This window comes from Chinchilla lanigera, unplaced genomic scaffold, assembly GCF_000276665.1.
Source record: "Chinchilla lanigera isolate Chin_1 unplaced genomic scaffold, ChiLan1.0 scaffold00012, whole genome shotgun sequence".
NCBI classification, from domain to species: domain Eukaryota; kingdom Metazoa; phylum Chordata; class Mammalia; order Rodentia; family Chinchillidae; genus Chinchilla; species Chinchilla lanigera.
Genome location: NW_004955413.1, coordinates 29,837,134 through 29,860,631, shown reverse-complemented (window position 1 = coordinate 29,860,631; position 23,498 = coordinate 29,837,134). Strand labels below are relative to the sequence as shown.

Sequence of the window (23,498 nt, the reverse complement as noted above, 5' to 3'; positions counted from 1 at the left end):
AGGCTCTGGACAGGCTTCATCTACCTGCCACCCTGCGCAGCTCTCAGGCCAGCCCCACTGCCCCATGCCAGCTACCACCCCCCACCCCAACCCCGCTTCACTGTGGCTGCAACCTCTACCCGCCTGGTTTCTCTAAGGAGCTCTGCTTCCATCCTTGCATACCACACTCCCCGACGGGCAGCCCAAGAGGTGCTCAGAGTACAAAGGGTCTGTGGGACGCCGCCTGCTTCTCCTGCTAGTCTCAGTTCCTCCACCCTCTCCCACGCTGCTGCTCTCCAGCCCTGGCCTCAGGCCCCGCACTGGCCACTGCTCTGCTGTCCTAGCTAATCCCTCCTTATCTGTCTTGAAGCAGCTGTCCCTCTCCCGGGAGGACCTTCCCATGGCCCCCGGGGAGGGTGCCCAGGCTTTCTGGGCCTCTCGGTCCCTCCCTCCTGACCTCGGTGCCCGCAGTTCCCATGCACTGACCACATCATTCTGTGACTTGGCGGGCTCCCCAGTTAGCAGCCCCAGCCACAGCATGAGCAGCAGGTAAAGCTGGGGCATAGGCTGCCAGTCCACCTGGGCCAGACATTCACGAGGGAGAAACCAAGCCTCAGCACGGGACACACAATCCTGCAAAGCCCTGCCAACTTTAAGATTGCAAAGTCTCCTTGGGAGAAGTGTGAATGTTTGGAGGGCATCCTGCGCTGGCCTCCAGGGACCCTAACCAAGAAACACCCAGTGGGCTCCAGGCTGGGGGAAGTGGGCGGTCATCATCCCGAGTCTGTGTGCACAGCAGCTTCAGCTGCAGCTGGCTGGGGGCCTTTTCACACCGCTTGCACCTCGGCCTCCTCCGCAGCCCCCTCGGCTCCAGGTCCTGTGTTTGATTCACCACTGAGGGCTCCGGGCCCCGAGGTCTCACCTCGACAGCGGTCATTCAGGTAGGGGTCTTCCTGCTCCTCCTCAGCCGCAGGAATCTTAGCTAAGGAGAGCAGAGAGATCAGGGCCAGATGATGCAAACACTGTCCTATCTGATTTCAGAGAAGCCAGGCACTCCCTCTTCTCACCAGTACCAGGCAGGAATGAATGCCCGCTTGTAAATCTCAAAAACAGCGAAGTATTCATTTTGTCCTTGTGAAAAATGGACTTTTAGTCATAAAGCTAGCTGGATCTCTCGAAGATCCATTACAATAAAAGGGCTCAGGCATAACAGCCTGTAATCATGAACTTCAGGCCAGCTGTGTGATATTGTCCAAATTACTAGAATATTTTAGTAAATGCCCAAACCCTCATCGGGATGTGTCTGTGATGTATTTCTTCCAGACAAGATATTAATAGGTAAGTTGATGGATGGAGAGTCAAGCAGGTGTCCCTCCATCATGTGGGTGGGCCTCAGCCAATCAGTTGAAAGCCCTAAGATCCTGACCGCCCCCAAGGAAAGGGGGCTCGGCAGCTTATGCAACAATAGCTTGTCCCTGAGTCTCCAGCCCAAAGTCCCCCCAGCCATATGAGGCAATTCCTTAAAATAAAACTGTCCCTACAGGGGCTGGGGGTTTAGCTCAGTGGCACAGTGCCTGCCTGGCAAGTACAAAGTCCTGAGTTCAAGTCCTGGTACCGGGAAAAAAAGAAAACAAACCGTCCCTACGTGTATGCCTCCGTCCAGGACACCAAAGCCCAGGGCTGCTCACGGCCTTGTAGAAAAATCCAAAATGCTTGCATAACCTGTGTGCACCCCCTCTCATGCTTTCAGTCACCCTACAGCACTCCTACTGCAAATGCAATGCAAATCCCAGGCACACAGGTGGCACTCCATGCTGTTTAGAGAGTAACCACCAGGGAAAATATCTGCACGCATTCACTCTGCGCAGATGCACTTTCCCCCCAACATTTTCAATGCGTGGGTGCTGAACCCATGGCTATGACAACCATGGATAGGGAGAGCCAGCCATGTGTGCACACACACCAAGGCACACACACAAATGTACATATACACATACACAAATGTACACACCAATGAACACACACGTATATACACACACACAAACATGTACAAATACAAAAGTATATACACACAAATGTAGACACATAAATACATACACAAACGTACATACACAAACGTACACACACAAAGGTATACACACAAATGTATATACACACACAAAGGTGATGGAGACCACTACGAAGCAGCTCTGAGCAGGACTTAAATTAACCAACTGGCTTTTTCCATGTTTACTTGTGAGTCTGTCCAAGGCCTAAGCCCCTTGTCTGGAGATGGGCAGCAGATACAAAGCAAGTGAACCTCTGTGAGTCACTGGTCCCTACTGAGGCCTGTAATGGTGAGTGACGCCGTGAAGCCTCAAAGGGTAAGACAAGGTCACAGCCAAGGACACCTGGCTCCAACCTCTATTAACTAGATAAAGTCTATGGTTGCAGGCATCTCACTCCTGGGTGGAGACCTTCCTGGAGTTAACATAGCTCTCCTAAGTTAACATAACTTGGAGAAGTTCTGGGGCGGTTCCCGCCCTTCTTGAATATTCCCCTTCCTTGTTTTGAGAACTAAATAAATACGGCCGCCCACAGAAGATCTTGGTCTTAGCCCCTAGAGAATCTCGAATTCTGTGAGAGGGTTTTGATGCTTTTGGAGCCCTGAAATCATTCATTCCTTTTGTCTCTTTTATTTAGCCTTCCCTGTACACTCGCTTGGGAGACTGTGGACCTGATCAGTCCACGATAACTAAGGGAAAATATTAACCTGATACATACACTAATGTACATACACACAAATGCATACACACATACACAAATGTACACAAAAGTGCACATGCATGAAGGTATGCATACATTCATGTACATGTGCACACAAACATACACAGGTATACACACAAACGCACAAATTTACACACAAGTGTATATACACACACATAAAAGTATGCATATACTAACACCCATGCACAGGGATAGACACACATCCTGGAGAAGGCTGACTACTATGCTGCCCAAGAGGAAGGCCGAGTTACCGTTTTCCTGGGAGTCCCCGACGTCCCCGGGGGCTAAGTCCGTGCTCTCCTGGCCCCGGACGCAGCAGGCGCGGAACACCAGCCCACACTGGTAGCCCAGCATGAGGCTTGGCTCGCAGCTCTGGGCCTGAGCCTGGGCTGCGCGGCCCAGCAGGCAGCAATGGCAGCACCTCTGTGGACAAGGCAGACTCAGGTTGGCGCCCAGGGGCTGAGTGGACCCCACAGCCTCCCTGATGCTTCCCGTCCATGGGCCCTGGCCAGAGGGGTGCGGGTCTGACAGGTGCTCAGCCACTGCAGCTCGACGTCAGCAGCAAGCAGCACAGATGCGTAACTCCCCAAGCCCCCCAGGCCGGGGGTTTGGCAAGGAATCCCCAGGTCCTGGCACCTCCTCTCCCCACCCCCTCGCAGGTCTGCTCCCCAAATCCTTGCACCTCCAGGAAGGAGGGTGACCCAGAAGTCCTTCTCCAAAGGGTCTGTTCTTCTCCACTATAGCCTGAGAAGTGGACACACACAGGGCTCTCCCCTCTCAAATTTGGGGGTTCAGGCCTCACTGAACTAAAAGTATATGGACCTCCAGGCATTAAGCAGGGTAAAACAGGGCCACTGCCTAGTACCTGGACCCCAGTTCCCAAAAGTCACTCCTGAGTGCTCACACCTGAGCCCTGGGGCGCACATCCCCAGACTCCTGTAAAGCTCCGCTGCAGGGTTTTCTGGGACGTTCCAGAACTTTCAGAGCAGGGGCAGAGGGTGTAGCTTGGCTTCAGCATCTGTGTAGGCTGAGGTGAGGGGTCTTCCTGACTATTCTACCCCCTCTGCTGCAGAAAGAGCTGGCTAGAATGTCCCTGGCCACTCCCACTCCTTCCTTCCCTCAAGTCTGGGGACACGTGCACAGCTGTCTGCCAGCCCCAGCCCCACCCGGGAGGTGATGTTCATAAGTGTTACCTGCTGCACTCACAGATGAGAGGGTGCTGAGTGGCCCCTCATTCCACCTGGCCCGGGCGTCTGATGCTGATCAGGGCCGGGCAGGACAGGAGGACATGCACTCAGCTGGGGGGGTGCTGGCTCTGCTGGTCAGCAGGGCCTGGGCGGGGGCCAGTCCTCACCTTCACAAACACGGCCTCGAGGCTGGTATTGTCACGGTGGGGCACGGCGCAGCCGTCCTGCTCATTGGCCAGGTTGATGCCAGTGGTGCAGTGCAGCTCCTCCAGCTGGCTGTGGCAGCACTGCTCCTGGACCATCCTGCGGGGAGAGGGGTCTGAGCAGGGCTCGGCAGGGGCCAGCACCCTTGGTGCGCTGACTGCAGATGGGGTCTAGAGGGAGCGCAAGGAGACAGCGCCCTGAGCTAACTCCCACCTGCCTAGGAATCAAAGCCCAGGCGGGCCAGCCACACCAGCTCATTTTTTTGGAGCTGAATTTTCAACGCTCGCCTCCCCTTTCTGGGTGAGAAGACAGCCTTGGCCGCTGTGACAAAGTGTGCACAAGACGGAGCTGGGGGACAGGGACAGGGACGGTGCCAGGCCTGTCTCCTGCAGTTCCTGAGGGCCCAGGGGAGAAGGAGGACCAGCCCTACCAGAGGGGCTTCCTCAGACACAGCCGTGAGCCAGCGACAGCTCAAGGCCCTGCAGCGGGAGGCATGTTGTCCCAGGTGGCTCCATCCACACCTAAAATAGCCGCAGCTGCAGGCCAAAGCCAGCAAGGGCAGGAAGAGCCACCCTACCCGCGCCATCTGGGCGGGTGGGCAGGGTCCATGCAGCCTCCCTGTGCTGCCGGCCAGGACACCTCTGGTGGGGACAGCAGCACTCTGCCCCCATGCCTTGGGGGCTGGAGGTCAGGCCTGGGTTCTCTGAGAGTTTGCAGAACTCCCCTCGGGGCCCAGGATGCATCTGTCTGTCCTGTGCCGTGACACAGGCCGCTCACGCTGCTGGCGGAGCTGCAGATGGCATTTCACTGAACTGCCAGCGCGATGTTCCTGCACCCTTACCAGATACGCATGCATTCATTCAAAAGCTATTTGCCAAACAGAAAGTAGGAAATGTTGGCAAGGGTATGAAGAGCCTGGAAGCCTCATGCCTTGCTGGCAGGGACCGCAAATGGTGCGGCTGCTATGGAAAACAGCATGGAATTTCTTAAAAAAAAAAAAATAGAATTACACCAGGATCCAGCAATCCTGCTATGGGGTACACATCCAAGAGAACTCAGAGCAGGGCCTCAGAGATGTCTGCCCACCCATTTTGACAGCGGCATTGTTCACAGTGGGGGTGGGGTGGCAGCCACCCAAGTGTACTGATGGAGAAATGGATAAACAAAGGGGGTCCAGCCACACGGGGGAACGGTATTCAGCCTTAAAAGGGAAAAAAATCCTGACCCACGCTACAACGTGGGCAGACCTTCGGGGCCTGATGCTGAGGGACAGAAGCCAGTGGCAAAAGGGCACATCTTGTGAGTCCACTTACAGGGCCACTGAATTCAGAGACAGAGAGATGAAAGGGGCTGCCAGGGGCTGGAAAGAAAGAGGATTTGGGGGGACTTCTTTTTTTGGTCCCAGAAATCGAACTCAGGAGCTTGTACTTGCCAGGCAGGCGCTTGTGCCACTGAGCTACGTCCCCGGCCCTTAACTTCCTGTTTAAAGGTCAGAATTTGAGACTTGCAGGGTCAAAGATGAATGGTGGTGATGGCTGCACTGCAGTATGAGTGGGTCTAGTGTCGCTGAAGTATACACTCAGAAATGTGTACACTTTCTGTTTCATATGTTTGACCCGTTTTTGTTTTGTTTTGTTTTGTTTTTTGAGACAGGGTCTCATGATATAGCCCAGGCTAGCCTTGAAGTGACCCTCCTGCCTCAGCCTCCTGAGTGCTGGGACTACAAGTTGCCACTACCATGCTCTGCTGTTTACCATAATTTTTTGAAAGCATCAGCTGTGGTCCTACTGTGTGCTGGCTCTGGGGACAGGATGGGAGACTGGTACCCACTCCTCGTGGGGCAGCAGATACTAAACTTTGACCTGGATGGGAAGGAGTTGCATTGGGCTTCTGGAGAGCTGTCCCCAAGTCCCGGCACTGCCCTTGCTGCCTGGCCAACCTGGTCAAGCACTGCACTGTCCAGTCGTGGCAAGGGTCCCCAACCCCCCAGGGCAGCAGTGCCCTGGTAGTTAAGCCATCCGCCTGGTGTCTAGCCTGTGACTCCTTCCTGCAGCTGGACCCTGTGTTGGAACAGCTGACCGGAAGTATTAGCGGCTCAGCAAAGGATGGGTCAAAGTCAGGGCATAGCATCACCTTTATGTACGAGGATGGCCGGGAGGGAGCTCTAACTCATCTCAGTTTCTGAACCTCCAAGAGTACGGGGGACAGCAATGCTGCAGCCTCCCCTTCCTGATTCCCACGAAGCACAAAGGCTCCAGGGAACCCAGTCTGAAAACCGAACACAAGCCATCTGCAGCAGTCCTTCTAGGGGAACAGAGGGGAGGCTGCAAGTCCCCGGTCACTCCACCTCTGCCCCACCCCAAACCTACCCAGCCTGGATTCCTGAACTGGCAGGCGGGGAGGGGCCTGTTTGTCCCAGGGAGGCTGACGGCTGCACCCTAGTCTCACCTCACTTCTGGGCTTTCAATGCCACCTCTGAGCTGACGCTGCCTCCCCAGGTCACGGTGCGGCTGTCCCCACACTCCCGACCAGGCCCAGTCCCCACACTCCCGACCAGGCCCAGTCCCCACTCTGGTGCATCAAACCTGCTCTGCTCCCCCCGACACCCCAGCCCGGTGCCCCTTCTCGTCCAGACACGCTGCCTGCACAGCCGGGCCACCTGACGCCACCTCTGAATCCCCCTGCATTCCCCATAACCACAGCTGGCGCCCAGACTCCAAGTCACCACCGTGACCAAGCTCTTCCCCCACCTCCTGAGCACCCGCCTGGCTCCAAACCACCGGCGTCTCCCCCTGGACGTCGGGACAGCTGGTGATCCCAGGGCTGATGCCTCCCTTCCTCGCCTGCCACTCAGGTGCCTTTTAAAGACAGTTTCAAACAGACATGCCCTAGCCCGGCTTGGCCCGGGTTGGCCTGGCTCGGCTCGGGGCCGCTCCAGTCCAGCCTCTAAGGTGCACCCCCTGGGCCATCCAGGTTCCCCACCCCCACTCCCCGTCGTCCTGCCTGGCTCGGGCCACCCCAGCCCCTGACTGCGGCCCCTTCAACCTGCACGGCCTCCTGCCTCCTTCAGACCCAGCCCAGATGTCTGTCCTGTCTCCTAGAGCCATGGCTGCCAAATCAGCCCGACCCAGGACTGTCCTCCCCACCCTAGCACACGCTGCCTTCCTGCGGACCCTAACGTTCACTTCCTATTGCCTGCAGCCCCGCAGAATGTAAGCTCATTAAGGTCGGGCTGGGGTTCTAGTTCGTATCCTGACTGCCCCAGCCCGCCCAGATCGGGGTCCCCATGGCACTGCTGCATGAACACACGAAAGGGCCCCGAGGGCGATGTGACAGGCATCACAGGCTTTTGCTCCCTGGGTTTGCAGTTCCTCCAGAAGAGGATGAGGGCTCAAAGGTTTAACCTAATCCCTGGTCGCAGGCAAATGCAGATTTGGACCCCTAAGAAACGTGGGGCCTGGGCCAGGCCCGGGGGACAAAGTGAGGCAGGACCAGGAGACAGCAGAGGCTCTGGCCACCATGGGGTCACCATCAAAGCTGCAGGTGCCGGGCCGGCTCCTTGCTTTGGTCCTTGCTGAGCCCCTCACCCACCAGGGAAGGACCCGGCCAGGGCCCTCAGACCCCTGGGTGCCTCCCACCCTCACCTGCCCAGGATGGCTTGGCATGGAGCTCACCCGCCGTTAGCTCCTCGCTTCTGGTCCTGAGCTTGAAATGGCAATGAGATCGATGAAAATTGGGTGAATGACTGAAAACCAAGAATTTAAAACCAGCGAGCCTCACAGAATGCCACTTTGAAGCAAGAAAAGTGATGCAGGCCAGGCCTGGTGGTACGTGCCTGTAATCCCAGCACTCAGGAGGCTGAGGCAGGAGGATCATAGCGAGTTCGAGACCAGCTTGGGCTACAAAGTGGGCTCAAGGCCAGCCTGAACTGCACAGCAAGACCCTGTCTCAAAAAGACCAAAAAAAGAAAAGGTGATGCAAAAATAATAGATAAAGCAAGTGGTCATTAATGTCTCTCTTCTGTGTCTTTTAAATATTCCTAGGAGAGGATCCGCATGTTTCAGAGTTGAGGTCTGGTCCACTCCCTTCCCTGCCTCCATGAAAAACCCTAACCCCAGGTCCTTGGGTTGGCTACCAAGGGCAGCCTTGTGCTATGGTCCCAACAGCAGGCCCTGCCCTCCCCTCATCCTGGACCTTGCTCTGAATTAGACTCACAGGCACCTGGGGGAGCTGGAAGGGGATCCCCACACTGGCACCCCAGGCCTGCCTGTTGAACTCTCAGATGGCACCATCTGCCCTGATCTCTACATGTTTCGTGGGGTTCAGACCTCTCATGAACAGGAGACGGGGTCTTGTGCAGGGGGAGCAGAGGCGGGCAGGGACAGCACCCTGGCTGCAGGGCAGCGCCCGCTTCGAGCCACTGGTCCTCAGTGGCTACCACACTAAGAGGCCTCGGAAACATGCTCTGTGCCCTGCCTGGGACAATGAGCCTGCCTCTGTGGCTCTCAGGGAAACCAAGGGCTGGCCACTTGTGAGCGGGGTCATGACATTCAGTGACATTTTGGGGGACACTATCATGTGGAAACTCATAATCTTCAGCCAGGATTTGCCTGGGCTCTGCAGGACAAAGTGAGCACCACCAGAAACGAGCTGGGAGGTCACCATGGAGCCCGGAAGGGCACCCCACTTGCGGCAGAGAGGAAGCATCTGAAATTTACCAGTGCTGACACAGATAGGAAACTGGGACCTGTTGGGGGCGGTGATAGCTTTAAACCCTACCAGACACTGGTGGGTAAAGTTAGCAATATGTTCATCAGGGACTAAAGTCCAAATTCACAACCAGCACTCAGGCTGCCGAGGCTTTGGGCCTGGGTTCTCTGTCTGCACACAGAGGGGCTCAGCAGGCTGGTGTCGCACTTTCCAAGTCATGGATTTCAATAAGCAGTGATCACAATGGCAGCCCAGATGCCATCTGCGGAGGTCCTAACCTGTAGTGTCTCAGGAGGAGACGGTACTGGTGGGAGACGGGGGCTTTAGGGAAGTCATTAATGTAAAACGAGGTCACTATGCTGGGCCCTAATCCTCAGAGGAAGAGGGGAAAGGGACACAGCCACAGAGAGAGACACAGGAGAGAGGCCTCTGGAGGGACCAGCCCTGCGGACACCTTGACCTTGGACTTCCGGCCTCCACAACTGGGAGGAAATAAATCTGTTATCTGAGCCGCCTGCTCTAGGCAGCTCCACTCCATGGCTTGGTGCTGTTTGTTTCCCGTAAACACCACCACAACCCTGAACATGTGGTAACATGGCCCCCAGTTTGGGGGAACTGAGGGCCCCAGCTGGCTCAGGGCTCAGCTATGTGTGGCCAGCACAGTCCAGTTACAGTGCCGAATACCCAGATAGGACACAGAGCTGCAACTGCCCCTCCAACATCTAGAGCGCTGTTCTACACTGTCCCCAAGGTCACGGCTCCCATGCCTTCCTGCCCCTGCCTGATGGAGACCACTATGAAGCGGCTCTGAGTAGGTTTAATATTAACTAACTGTCTTTCCATGTTTCCTTGTGAGTTGTCCAAGGCCTAGGCCCCTTGTCTGGAGATGGGCAGCGGACTCACAGTAAGTGAATCTCTATGAGTCACTGGTCACTGCTGAAACCTGTGTTGGCCTATGAAGCTGTGACTCCTCAAAGGACAAGATAAGACCACAGCTGAGGACGTTTGGCTCCGACCCCAATTAACTAAAAGGAGACTGCAGCTGCAGCCTCTGCATTCCTACAATAAATGCCAGCCTAAAGATAAAGCAGTTCTCCTGATTGACATAATTTACTACCTGGGAAAGTTCTCCCAAGGTCCTGCAAGATTCCTCTCAGATTCCTGCATTTGCTTCAGTGTTCCCCTCCTTTGTTTGAAAACCAAATAAATAGTGGTCGCCCAGTTCTTTGTCTTCGCTCCAGAGAATCTCAAATTCTGTGAGAGGGTTTGGAACCTCCTGGAGCCCTGAAATCATATTGCTTGTCTCACTTATTTAAGCCTTCGCTGGCCACTTGTTCGGGAGATTGCAGACCCGATCAGCCTGCAACAACTAAGGGATATTATTATCCCATTACCTGCCCATGCGGCCCTCCTGCCCACTCAAGCAGGCGGAACTTCCTGCTTTCTCTTCCTTTGTTCGGTCACTATCGCTTTTGACTTTTCAAGAGCTTCCTCCATCAGGCCTGGCGTCGACCATCACTGCTGGCAGGCAGCGGCGGCTGCTCGATGCCAACACAAATGCAAGCCTCCCTCGGAGGTGACAGCCCTCTGCCACCCAGCATCTCACAGCACCGGGGGTCAGAAAGCGTCGATGCAGATTAGAGCCAGAAGAAACAGACAAAGAAGGCTACGCCGCTTTCCTAGCCTCGCCTTTCATCAGCTCCTCGGGGCCCGCAGGTGTGAGCTCCAGTCTTTTAACTTTAGGAGTGCACGTTTGCAGTGACGCAATGATCACGACGAGCACACGGGGCTGGTGCTCATCTTACATCATCCTTCACGCCCTCCCCTTCCTTTGCTCTCCCTCCATCTCCTGTGCCCTCCCCTTTTGCAAAAGATCTGTTTCCCTGTTTCCCATGATCTCTTTTATTCTGCTTTTTCATTTATTTATAGTTTGGGTTTCTCATATTGGAGAAAGTATCTGACCTCTAAGCTCGTGTGTCTGATTTACTTCACTTCGCATTATGGTCTCAAGATGCATCCACTCTCCTACAAATGACTCAAGTTTATCTTTGTTTATGGCACAGTAGTGCTCCGTTGCATGTAAATACCACACCTTCTCTATCCGTTCATCGGCTGATGGACACAGAAGCTTCTGCTGGCAAGGATGGGGGTGTGGTGGGGAGAAAATCTTCTATGCTGTAGGGGGAATGTCAACTGTCCCACACTATGGAAATCAGGATAGAGATTCCTCAGATTTCTACAACTAGAAATTCCTTTTGATGCAGCTATTCCCCTGCTAGGCATCTCCCCAGAAGAGTTAAAGTCATCACATTACAAAGACACACGCACACCCGTGTTTATAGCAGCACAACTCATAATAACAAAATCATGAGTTCAAATCCTAAAGCCATAGCGTCCCAGCTGTGCACAGGGAAAGCCCAGTTTCCTCGTCTATAAATCAGGATGAATCACAAGGTGAAATGCGACAGCGCGTGTCACACATAGCGCACTGCAGCGGCTCCATACAGGCTCCCGACGATCCACAGTACCTCTTTTCATCAGGTACTGTTTATATTTTTTCCCAAAGTGTTGAGGGAATTTAGGGAAGTGCTCGAGTGAATTTAGGGAAAGAAGGCAAATAGCCAATCCAGGTGTCGGCTATTATAAGATGTGAACAATCGGTGCTGGGGATTTAGCTCAGCAACACTGCACCTGCTTGGCAAGTGCAAGGTCGTGAGTTCGACTCCTGGTACTGGAAAAACAAACAACCAAACAAAAAAAGATCTGAACAATCATCTGGGAAGTCTAGGTTCCGGGCCTGGCTCATCTGCACGTCCAGGGTCTATGGGGGAGCAGGGTGAGGCCCACACGTCCACCTGAAAAGCACTTGCAGCCAGGTGATGCCACCCGATCCCCACAGCATAACCCCTTTCTCAGGAGGGAGCCGGCTGGCTACGGTACTGGGCTGCAAACCCAGGTCTTGCCCCCAGCCCAACAAAGGGGACGGACACCCCCACAGCCCAGAGTGGTCAGGACGGGGAGCCGAGTCCTGTGCCAGTGCAGAGGAAGGAGCGGCGGGGGCAGCGAGGGGGCCGGGGTGGGCCCTCCCCGAGGGTGTGCCCAGCACCCCCAGGAGCCGGACTCACCGTCCCTCCCTCTCCTGTTTTCCCCTAAAGGAACACTGCTCAGGTCAAACAGTGTTTGACAGGGACAGCCATACCTGCATTCCTTGGATTCCGGGTGATACGGGAGCGAGCAGTCCCTGTGCTTAGTGGCCATCCGGTGTCCATCTGCACAGCAGGCCTCCATGAGGACATCTGCATCCACTGCGCAGGGAAGAGGAACAAGCCGACATGGGTCTCACCATGTGCACGCAATGGACCCCCGCCCACCAGATGTGCCATCAGGACACCTGCGCGCTTAGGTCCTGACTGGAACAGCAGATCAGGTCTGGCAGGGGCAGCAGGCACAAGAGCACGTCCTTTAGTCCCTCTGCAAACGAGTACTGAAAGCATCCCAGAAGAACGCACCTGAGTCCTTCCCAGAAAGACCTGAGCCCAGCACCTGAGCAGCATCCCTGCTCCAGCCACACACTGGAGACACGGATGGCGTCCCTGCCTTCATGCCCCAGCGGCAAGGCAAGGTGCTAGCTAGGCTGACAGAGGTCTCACTGGACACTGTCCAGCCCAGCAGCTGAGCAGCACCCAGGGAACAACTAGCCCGACTCCCTCCATAGGAGACTGAAAAGAAGCTCTCAGCAGATTCCCCGGGAGAGCCCACATCTCTAGACCAGCATCTGAGTTCTTTAACCTCTTAATCTTACACCAACTTATGTGAGTCCAGTCATGCAGGACACCAAGGCTGGTGATGTTCCTCCGGGCCACCACAGGCCCTCTTTCCTGCAGCAAGGGAGACGTGCAGGAGGTCAGTAGGCTGCAGCTGGCCAGGTAGAGAGCACTGGCCTCAGAAGCAGCGGCCGCCTGGCCCAGCGGCTGCCCCACACCCTCGGCGCCAGACTGAGCCGCAAGCACACTGCAAGTCAGCCAGGCTCCTGAGAGACAGGACTCCACCCTGCCCAAGCAGGTCCCACAGCCCCCACACCTTCTGCTCTTGGCCTGAAAGACCCGGAGAAGTGTTAGCGTCTGCCTCAGCTTTGGGGCAGGTCACCTCTCAGCAGATGTGACAAAATGGGCTTTCTTACTAATGGCTTTCCAGTGCCCCAGCCGTAAATCCCAGCAGCTTGGCTGCAGCCCGACAGCTGTGGGTGTTCGCTCTGATATCATCGCTCTCCAAGGGCGGCTCTCGGGTGGTCCACAGGGAGGCCTGCCCTCGGGTAAGGCTGAGCCACCCGGAACCACTGGCCCTCACCATCGGCCATCAGTCAGCACAAGCTACAGACGCCCAAGCCTGCTCAGGGGGGGAGAGGAGAAACTTCCAGAAACATTCCAGATGGGTGTGGCAGTGCAGACAAGCTGAGAGGAGGCGGGAGGAGACCCCGGCTTGAACACATCTCCAGTGACTAGTGCTGTCCCTCTGCCTCTGGGCTCCTGGGCCACCCCAGCTGCTTTCTGCACCCCATTCTTACCATCACCGGGCTCCCTGGGTGAGCAGCGAGCTCTTGGGGTGTGGGGTCAAGCATCACCAGCTGTTCCACAGCAAAGGCTTCCAGTCTGCTGTGACCTGGCTACCCCACCCACCCGTCCTCAGGTGTCCTCTCCATGGTCCCCAATGGCGCTGCTCTGTGACAATGAAAAGTCCTCCCGGGCTGGCACTCAGGCAGACCACCCAGCACTGAAGCATGACAACGGCCGCTCGGGGGAGGCCCACTATCCTGGGATCCTCTCCGGGGCTCTCTGTTCATCCATTCACGAATGTATTCTTGCTCCAATTTGTTTCTTTCTTTTTGTTTTTTTTTTTCCGGTACTGGGAATCGAACTCACGACATCGCGCTTGCCAGGCAGGCGGTGTGCCACTGAGCTAAATCCCCAGCCCCTCCAATTTGTTTCTTTTAAAGCATTCACAAAAGCTGGGACCTTCTCTGTGACAGGTAAGAGACTGGTGTGGTTCAGCACCCAGGTGATAGTAACATGCCTGGGCCTGGTGGCCCAACATCAAGCCTGCTGTCCCCCATGCAGCTGTCCCTGTACCCCAGGGACCCCTTCACCCCAGCCCTAGGGCTCCTGCTCCAACCTCAGCAAGTTTCGCCCCAGCCCTGGCCACCCATCCCGCCACGGGGGCACCACACCCCCACGGTCCCCTAACGTCCTGTGGGTCAGTTGTGCCCACTCAGCCTCACAGGAGTCCTGTGAGCAGGGTCAGAGCCTGTTACTGTCTTCCGCCTCAGCACAAAACCCAGCTGCAGGGCCGGGATACAGCTCAGTGGCACAAGCACCTGTCTGGCAAGCGCAAGGTCCTGAGTTCAATTCCCGGTATCAAAAAAAAAAAACAGGGGCTGGGGATTTAGCTCAGCGGCAAAAGCGCCTGCCTGGCAAGCGCAAGGTCGTGAGTTCGGTTCCTGGTACCAGAGCAAAAAAAAAAAAAAAAAAAAAAAAAACAAAACCCAGCTGCAGCAACCGCAGAGCACAGAAAGAATGTTCGTCAGCTGCCCAGCACTCTCATCCCTCTGAGCCACCTGCAGCTGCTCTGGAGGTAAAACAGGGCTCTTGCTGGACCCCCGCAGGGCTGCTGAAGGGTGCATGACCTTTACAAAGTGCCAAGCACACAGGCAACTCGCTGGCAATGGTGCCTGGATGGTGTGTCCAAGGATCCACGGGGCTGACTTGCTGCACCCCGCCCCCGAGAAAGAGGAGCCTCTACCCAGGTAGAACGGAAGTCCCCAGCTTCCCTGGGACACACAAAGGCAAAGAAGGTAAGGGCAGACTCGCAGGGCAGGAACTGTGCTGGGAGTGGCGAAAAGATTGAGAGTGTTTGGACAAGATTCCTGCTGGGAGCCTGGGGCCCTCTGAACCTTACTCTCAAGCAGGACGTCAGATGTTCAGTGCAGTGGAACACGTGCACGAGTTCTGAGCTGCACGGAGCTATGTGGGGGCCTCAGCAGGAGCCAGTCACAGCGGCCTGGGGCCAGAGACGTCCCATCAGCCGAGGCATGGACCTCAGAGACCAGGAAGAGCCAGCAGGGGCGGCAGCCAGACTGGACACGGAGGAGACTGAGGGTGGGGAGCGGACCTGGCGTCCTCTTTGCAACACCAAGCCTGACCTTTAAGGGACCCTGCAGAGCACCCTACTCACGCACCGGTCCCCGCGCCCACCCCTGAAGTGCCCCTGCTCTCCGGCACTGGGCACAGGGTGGTGAAGGGACCCATCTCCTGCCCCACCCACCTCCGCCTGGGGATGGAGGTTACTCCCGATGTTTCACTCTAGAGAAGGAACAAACAGCTCTGGGTCCAACCCTGTCATTAAACCTTGATCCCTAAAGTCACGAGGGTTTGCTTAGGCCAGATGGGGGGAGGGCAAAGGAACGGAGAGGAACATTTTTCAGGCTGTCAGTAAGCAAAGCCCACTGCGCCTGCGGGGCATCCAGCCTGCCCAGCACCGCATAGCCTCAGGGCTGTGCCCACCCAACCTTGAGGTCTAGGTATTTGCCCGGGGGCATGCAAGGAGCACTGGTCCAAAGGAGAATGCAGCTCCAGGTAAACAGAAAACTGCTCAGCCCAGCCCCAGTCTGAGCTCCTGGCCTCTCGGGTAGGAGGGCAGATTCCCGCAGCTATTCGAAGCTCAGTTCTGGAAACGGGGTGTGCACCACCCCATCTCCGGGTGTCAGGGTGTGCCTGGTGCTCCGGGGGCCATCTGGATCCCCCTACTTCCATTCTTCCCCCTCCTGTTCCCTGCTCTCACAGTGCAAACCTTTACTAAGTGCTCGGCCACCAAGGGATCCTGGTCTCTTGGGCACCCACACCAGCGCACGCCAGCTCCGCCCAGCAATCCACCAGGTCCCGGGAGCTCGCCCGCATCTCCATGGCTCTGGCACCAGGCGAGGTTCTGGCCACCTCCGAAGCCACTCTGTTCTGCCTCCCCTGGAATTAGACTCCCCTTTGCAGCCAGGGACAGTGACACTCTCACTGGCCCTGCCTGTTACCCACCACGCCCAGCACATGCACAGAACAATTAGCTACACAGAACCAGGGAGCTGGGGGGAGCACCCCCAAAGCACACAGACCGCTTGGGTGGGATGCCCTGCCCCACAAATGGGCCCCTCCCTCATCTTCCTGGGAAGGAGGAAGTGACCCCAAGGGAAATCCTGGGCAGGGGCCCCCTTGGCCAAGTGCAGTACAGGGTGAGTCCAGCAAATGATCACAGAACTGCCACTTCCTCTGCCTCCAACCCCTTCGTAGAAAACTGAGCTGCAGGGAGAGGTGGGGTCACGAGGCTGGTGAGGGGCAGCCTGGAGAGCCTGTGTCACAGCCCAGGGGGCGGGGGAGCCTTTAAAAGATGTGTGTGTCCCACGCAAGACAAGGTCTGTTATTAACCAAAGAAAATAAAGCCACTGGTGTCTTTCCAAGTATTTTTGTGAGACAGGGCCAGGCCAGGAAGCAGGAAAGCCAATGCCACACCCACCCTGCGGACTCGGCAGTTAGAAAGGCAAACTGCTGTTTTCAGATCTGTCCCCCTTTTAAATAAATAAGCTTTACTCTGCGTACGAAAATCAAAAGACCGGGACGTGGTGGCACATGCTATAATCCCAGAGCTCAAATGGCTGAGTCAGGAGGATTGCCCCGAGTTCAAGGCCAGCCTGGGCTAGACAGTGAGTTAGAGACAAGCCTGAACTACACAGGGAAATCCCGTCTCAAAACAAAACAAAACAAAAAAAGAAAAGAAAATCCAATGAGGTCAGGAAGGTTTGGTGGCCGAAATGGACAAAAGCACCGGTGAAGACCCTTGAGGGGTCAGATTCACTTCAGCAGAGGCAGGGAGAGGAGTACACGCAGAACCCCCTGGCCACCAGCCCACTCACTTTCTTCTACTAAGGTTGACACTGCACGGATCTGAACAGTGTAAAGAGCTTGCCCGGGTCCATCGTGTTTTACAAGGTTTCTTGGAGCATGGGGGGCGGGACCCCATGGCAAGCTATAGGACTCCAAACAGAAAGTGGCAATGCCATACCAAGGTCATCTGTAACCTTGCAGGCAGCATAAAGGTGACTGTCAAAATTTATAGACAAAACTGCGCTCCTGGGGAGGTACATCCCCGGGCTCTGGTGAAGCAGTTGGTAGCAGACTCAAGTGGGGGACAAGTGGCCTGCTGTGACCTCCTACCACTTTGAAGATGTGAGGTTTGTGACCTGGTCACAAAAAGCTGAATCCTCTGAGGTCAAAATCCAATAAGGTGAGGAAGGCAGTTTTGGTGCCACAGCTCAAAGGTCCTGTGAGGTCCCATCTGTCTGTGTGAAAAGATCCCCAACGCATAACACTCAGTATAAACCAAGGATAAACTCCTACAGAGCACAAGCACCCTTTGATCCCCTGTCCGGCAGGAAGGCAACACAGAGAGCTGGATTCGTCGGGTATTATGGACATGGTGCACACCTGAAATCCCAGCACTCTAGAAGGCTGAGGCAGAAGGATGCGAGCTTGAGCTCAGTCTGGGTAACTTAACAAGACCAAGTTGAGAAGGTAGCTCAGTGTGAAAGCCGTGGGTTCAATCTCTGGCACTAAGAGAGCAAAGAAAAGTAAAACACTGCCTGACCTCGATCCTCCTGCACCTTCCACCAGCCTTCACTCGCCCTCAGGGGGCCTGGTTTCCTTGGGGCACAGTGTGTGGGGGATCACCTGCTGCGTGCGGCTGGGAAGATGAACAAAGACACCAGGGACAGTGCTTCAGTAGGAAAGAACAGAATCTGCAAAAGGAGAGACAGAGCCTGCAACCTCCCACAACACACCCGGCCCACCAGCACACTCCTGCAGACACGGCCACACCTGTCCAAAACACCTGGTGTGCAGGTGGGGCGGCGGCTCCATCCATAGGTTCCGCTGTCACCGGAGATCACAGCTAATGCTACGTTTCCCCCAGGTGACTGCAGCCTTCCTGACAGTGTCCGCGATGGCAGTGCCAAGGCAGCAGATGCTTGTGGTTTAGGGGCACCGTGGAACACAGACACCAGATCTTTCCAAGACTGCAGATGCTGGGCTGGCGACCAGCGGGTTCTGCCCACTTTTCAAGTGGAAGCTTCTAGAATGTCAACCTGCTGGTCCATCTGTAAGCTAGATGGAGCGTTTGGCCTGCCCTGTGGACAGGCACTGAGCTGACAAAACTTCCACTCAGTCACCACGAAAGAGAGAGGAAGCAAGGGCGCTTCCCACAGAGCTGGCCAGTGTCCGTTTAAAATGCTTTCTTTTATTCTGAGGCAGTGTCCTCCCCGAAACTTGGGTCATTAAAATGCCCACTGCATCTGTGAGACGGTGACAGTCTCAGAGTGGTGGGCTGGATTTGTTCGCTTTTTAGTTTCACATTCTCCTTTGGCAAAATAGAAAGCGAGCAAAGCTCTCCGCGCAAGGACTGTGTGACCAGAAGCTAGCCCTGATGTCCTTGGTTTTCCCTGGTCACCTTGAAACCTCGGAGGTGACGAGGTCCCGGGTGTTTGGGAACATGACAGGACCCTGGGGACGCTTCCTGAGAGCCTGCGTGCAGGGGTGGTGCCCATCAACCCCGCCGCTGTGGGGCAGCAGCTCTGGAAGGGACACCATGGGGTCCAGGACCAAGGGACAGGGAAGCTGGATGTGCAATGAGATGCCCACCACGGGGACTCGGTCAGGAATTCCAACCTAACAGCACCAGAGGTCAGCCCACCCCCAACCAGGCTCTGCCCTGGGCAGCCTGGGGCCCAGCGGGGTCCAGCCAGTGCCACTGCGTCCCTGGCAGGACCAGCATGAGGACCGATCCTCGGGCTCTCTTCAGGATCACCTGGCCTCCTCAGAAGGAAGCAGGGTGAGCCAGCAACTGCTCGTAGGGCTCCAGGCCCCATCCAAGCACGGGACTCCTGTGCCCTTGTACCTGTCACGCGCCATTCCTGGGCATGCTCCCAGCCTGTTAGAGACCACAGGACCTGAGGTGGAGAACCAGAGAGAGACAGGAGAAAAAAGGCAGAAGGCACATCTGGAAAGGGGAAGGAAATCATCTTCCCCACAGCCCCCTGGGCAGCTCCGCTCCAGGCAGCATACATGAGGGCTGCCCTCATCTCAGACACCTCTGCAGCTTCCCACTCTGCTTTGAGGGAGTCCTTCGCTTCTGGGACCCACTTCCCGGGGGTCCTTTCCCCTCTCTGGCACCCGGCAGGCATCCTCTGTACCTGGCTCTGGGAAGGTGAGGCTCAGCAGGCCAGGTGGCCCTGGGTCCCCTCCTCTCCTGAGGCCAGGGCATTCCTGCAACACCAGCTCAACAGCCCCTTCCTCCAGGGAGTCCTCCCTAACTATGCGTACAAACACATACACCGGTGGGGCAGATCTGTTTCCTTTCCCGCACTGCCTCTTTCTTCCCTGAACTCCCAGCACGGAGCACAAATGACTAGCCCTGTTCCTAGGACCAGGAGGACTGGGCCAGGCCGAGTCTCACTCCACTCCTCCCGGCCCCAGCCGACACTGAACCGGGGTCTGTGAATGAATGAACAGATGGCATCACGTGATCCCAGCAGCTCACGCAGGTGGGGTGAGATCCAGGAAGTGGCCTGAGGCCCCGCAGCGCTGGCAGAGGAGCTACAAACACAGCCTTTCCTCTCCAGAAAGTTCTGAAGGAAACCACATCCCCCCCCAGCCCACTTGAGAGCTCTGCGGCTTCCAGCCCAGCAGCCTGCAGGGGCCCGGTCAGCATGTGATGCTGTAGCCACGCAGCCCGGCACCCCGGTGTCGCTCTGGGCAGCTGTGTGCTTGGACACTCCCTGCCTCTCTGTCACCCCTGGACAATAAGTACAATGACAGTGTCTTCCTCTGAGCCTTTAGTTCAGGCCACAGAGCTTCCCATGGATGCAGCAGGGCCTGGGGTGACAAGGGGTTGGCTTGGGGAGAGGATGCTGGTGCCCACCCTCCACCAATCTCAGGCAGCGCTCGCAGGCGGAGCTGCAGTGAGCCGGGTCGGAGAGTATTTAAAGCAAGACCTGCAGGGAGCAAGGCTCAGTCTCTTTCCATCCCACAGGCAGCAGAGGGCAAAAGACAAGAGAGGCTGAAAGAAAACACTGGGTCACCTACTTCATGAGGCTGCTGGTAGGAGTCTGTGAGCTCCTAACCACGCAGGACAGGTCGGGACAATAATTACCCAGGGCAGAGTGGAATTCCTTTTATTTTTTTGAGGAATCTCCGTACTGGTTTCCATAGTGGTATTTGCACAGCGTGGAGTGCGCCTCTGCTCTAAAGAAAGATAAGTTTGAGTCTTCTGTGGGAAAAAGGCTGCACCTTGGGAGCATAATGTTAAGCGAAATAAATCAGACACAAAGCTTAAATACCGCATGGCTTCTCTTCTATGAGAAACCCAAAGTATAAATACAGAGCAGAATAACAGATCACAGGACCAGGGAGATGGCGCTTTTGCCAAAGGCAAGGGGGACAAGAGGCGGAAGGAAGGGAAGAAGGGAGGAAAAGGGACATAAAAACAATTAAGAAACCTCCTGCACTGCATCAACTCCCCAGAGGAATGTAACTGTTACTTGGGAAGGCAAAAGCAAAAAATGATGACCCAGGAGGCCCTTGCAATCCGCAGTGGGAGACCAGCGCAGAAAGGGTGCAGGGCGGGCCACTGCGTCTCCAGTCCTTTTCAGACCTGGGACCTGCGCCTGTTCTCCTAACCGCTCCACGCCTGGCTCCCCAGGCTGGACCCAGCTCCCTCCTGCCTCAGCCTCAACCTCCCTGGAGCCACCCTCCAGCCTAAAGGTCCTGGGAAGTCTGGGACACAGGTGGCCTCTCCCGCCCTGCTGGGTTGTGCGGCCACTGCTGAGATGGGGGAGGGAGCCAGAAGCATTAGGGGGCCAAGCATGGATTCATCAAATTGTTATGGTCTGATATTTTTGCAAAAGGAAAATCTGACGGGAGGTTGCGGGGGTTGGGCGGCGGTTGCAGGAAGAGAAAGGACCCAGTTTCTCTCCGTCCAACCCTATCCCTCAGCAGGTATTTAATGAATGAATAAATGAATGAATGTGAGTGTGTATGACCCTACAGGGCCTCTTTCATAGCCTAAGGCTAAAAAATTCAATATTAGCAGCCGTGCACAAGGCCATTTGGAAGGCTGAGGCAGGAGGGTTGCTACAAATGCAAGGCCAGCTAGTGAGTTCATTCTAGCCTAAACTACCTAGCAAGACGCCATCTCAAAACAGATAAAGAGCAGACCCTTCGAAGCAGCTGCGGGGAAAATGACACTGTCCTCCAGAGGAAAGGGGACAACACAAATAACAGCCAGAAATAACAGCTACCATGGCAGCTTGTCCGAGCATAATCCTCAGGGTGACCCAATAAGTGGGCTGTTATATCCATTTTGCAGCTGAGAAAACCGGGACTGTCCTGCCCCTGCCCCAAGGGCTTTTTGTAGGAGGAGGACGGGAGAACTGGTTTCCACTCCCCAGGGGCTGTGCACCCTGCTGCAAGCTGCAGTCCAGCAGCAAGAGCCCCCAGTTCAGCTCCGAGCCCCGCGGGGGAGGGGCACGCGGCCTGGAGCTGGGGACTTGAGGGGGTACGCAGGACAGGCCCCAGAGCACCCCCCCAGGGTACCCCCTCCTTCCTCCTGCGCCGGCCCCACCTCCCAGCTGAGAAACTTGCAGGAGTGGCGCAGGCCACATGCTCCTAAGCCAAGTCCTGTCTCGCCTTTGTTCTCCTTCCCCATACGGCTTTCTCTTAATCAGTGGGAAACTCTGCCCGCCGCCGGAGCCAGAAGCCAAGAAAGCCTCGGAGAAACACGACCATCTTTCCAACACCCGCCTCCTCTCTCCCCCTCCCACCCTCATCAAATCCCAACAGGAAGGACAGACGCGGGACAGACAGTTGCTTGTGGCTCAGCAAGCACGGCCAGGAACCTTGTGTATGTCAGCGGCCACGCGGCCCGTCGCCGTAGGAGTTGTGGCAGATCGGCCAAGGGTCGCCCTCCCCACTGCCTTTTCTATGGCTGCTGAAAACTGCGGCTTCCTTGAGGACCCCACAGTTCTCAGGGGCGCAGGGGCGGTGGAAGGCCCAGTCTTAGAGGGCTGCAGGCTACAGAAGCGGCTCCTCTCATCAGAGTGCGTGGAAGAGGCTTTGCAAACCCTCCGGCTCGGGCCGTGAGCTGCTCCAGGTCGGGGAGCCCGGGGCTGCACGCACAAAGTCAGTCACACACTGGGAATAACTTTTCTCCAACTCTGGACAGGAAAGAAGGGTAGGGGCGGGGGCGGGGGGGCTCCTGGGCTGCTGAGGGCTGAGCTGCGCCTTCTTCCTGATCTCGGTTTCCCGTAAAGGGCAGGGTCTCCGAGGTCCCTTCTGGCTCCAGCCGGAGTCTGGCCTGTCCCTGTCCCCCTGGCGCAAGGCCCCTTTGGTTTTCACCACTCCTGCCTGTGTGGAATGTCCTTCCACCCATGCTCCCTGCCAGCTCCTGACGGAGCACCACCTCCTCCAAGAAGGCCCCTCGCGCTCGCAGGGGCTGGCATGGCCCGTGGGGCCCAGAGTCCTGCATGTCTCCTTGGAGGAGAAGGACCCAGGACAGAGCCGGTACAGGAGGTCCCCCACTCCTTGTGGGCGGAGACTGGAGGTGGCTGCAGGAAGGAGCGGTCCATTTCTGCAGGGCCTCTCCTTAAGCCCCTGCAGGCCTTCACTGGGACATGTGACCTCTTGACCAACGAGGGGGGTCATCGGAGAATTCAAAAACACCTACACTGAACCTGGGATAAAGAATCTGAGAACCTGGGGTGGTCTGACCCTGGAGAAAAAGACTCTCGGAGGGTCAGCCTGGCTAAGGGCCTGAGAAGCCAGGGGCTCAGCACAGAGGTCAGAGGTCCTGCTCTACTGCCCCACCCGCTGGGACCCGCTGCCTGGGTGGCCGCCCTGCCCTCACCCCCTCCCCAGTCAGGCCTAGGGGATAGGGCCGAGGAGGGCGCAGCCTGGGTGGCACTCTCTGGGGGCTCCCTCCTGGGCTGGGAGGAGCTCTGGCCCTTACATCTGCTAGAGAACACCCCATCCTCCCTGCCACGGGGTGGAGGACTTGGAAGTGGCTTCTCCCTTCCCCACTGGGACAAGGAGCCCGGCAGAGTCACCATCCCGAGCTCTGTGTCCCAGCGGGGCAGTCAGGGAGGAAGTGGCTAGGTCCCAACCCCCCACTGCGCCCCTCCGCTATCACCCCGATTCCCGCTCACTGGACTCTCCCACCTCAGCTTGCTCATCAGCAAGATGGGTACAAAGAGCCCACGTGGGGACACGGGGGTGCCTAGGAGAGACACGGGGGTTTCCAGGGCACAGCGCTCCGCCTGCCTTACCCCGGGGGTCCGTGTCCGCGCCTGGGTGGGCGCGCGGCCCCCTGGAGGACGTTTGGGAAGTGGGGGTCCCATGCCCTGTGGTGGATCCAGGAGGAGGGAGGGACGCCGCCCGGCCTCCCGGCCACGCAGAACTCCCGCGGGGGAGGAGGACGCCCTACCTCGGGCCAGCAGCAGCGACAGACCGCCGAGCAGCAGCAGCGGCGACAGCAGGGCCGGGCGCGCGCGCTCCATGGGGCCGGCGG

The 23,498-nt window shown here is 56.7% G+C and overlaps 1 protein-coding gene across 1 annotated transcript in view; it reads right to left on the bottom strand.

Annotated features, from left to right (window-relative positions):
* Window positions 1-23,498, bottom strand: part of Fbln1 (fibulin 1) — a gene marked incomplete at its 5' end in the record, with an annotated part of 74,180 nt that extends 50,682 nt beyond the window's left edge. Inside the window, 5 exon segments of the mRNA XM_005379491.2 lie at window positions 902-961; window positions 2,997-3,168; window positions 4,100-4,235; window positions 12,046-12,151; window positions 23,415-23,498. Of these exon segments, the coding sequence (XP_005379548.1) occupies window positions 902-961; window positions 2,997-3,168; window positions 4,100-4,235; window positions 12,046-12,151; window positions 23,415-23,487 (547 nt within the window).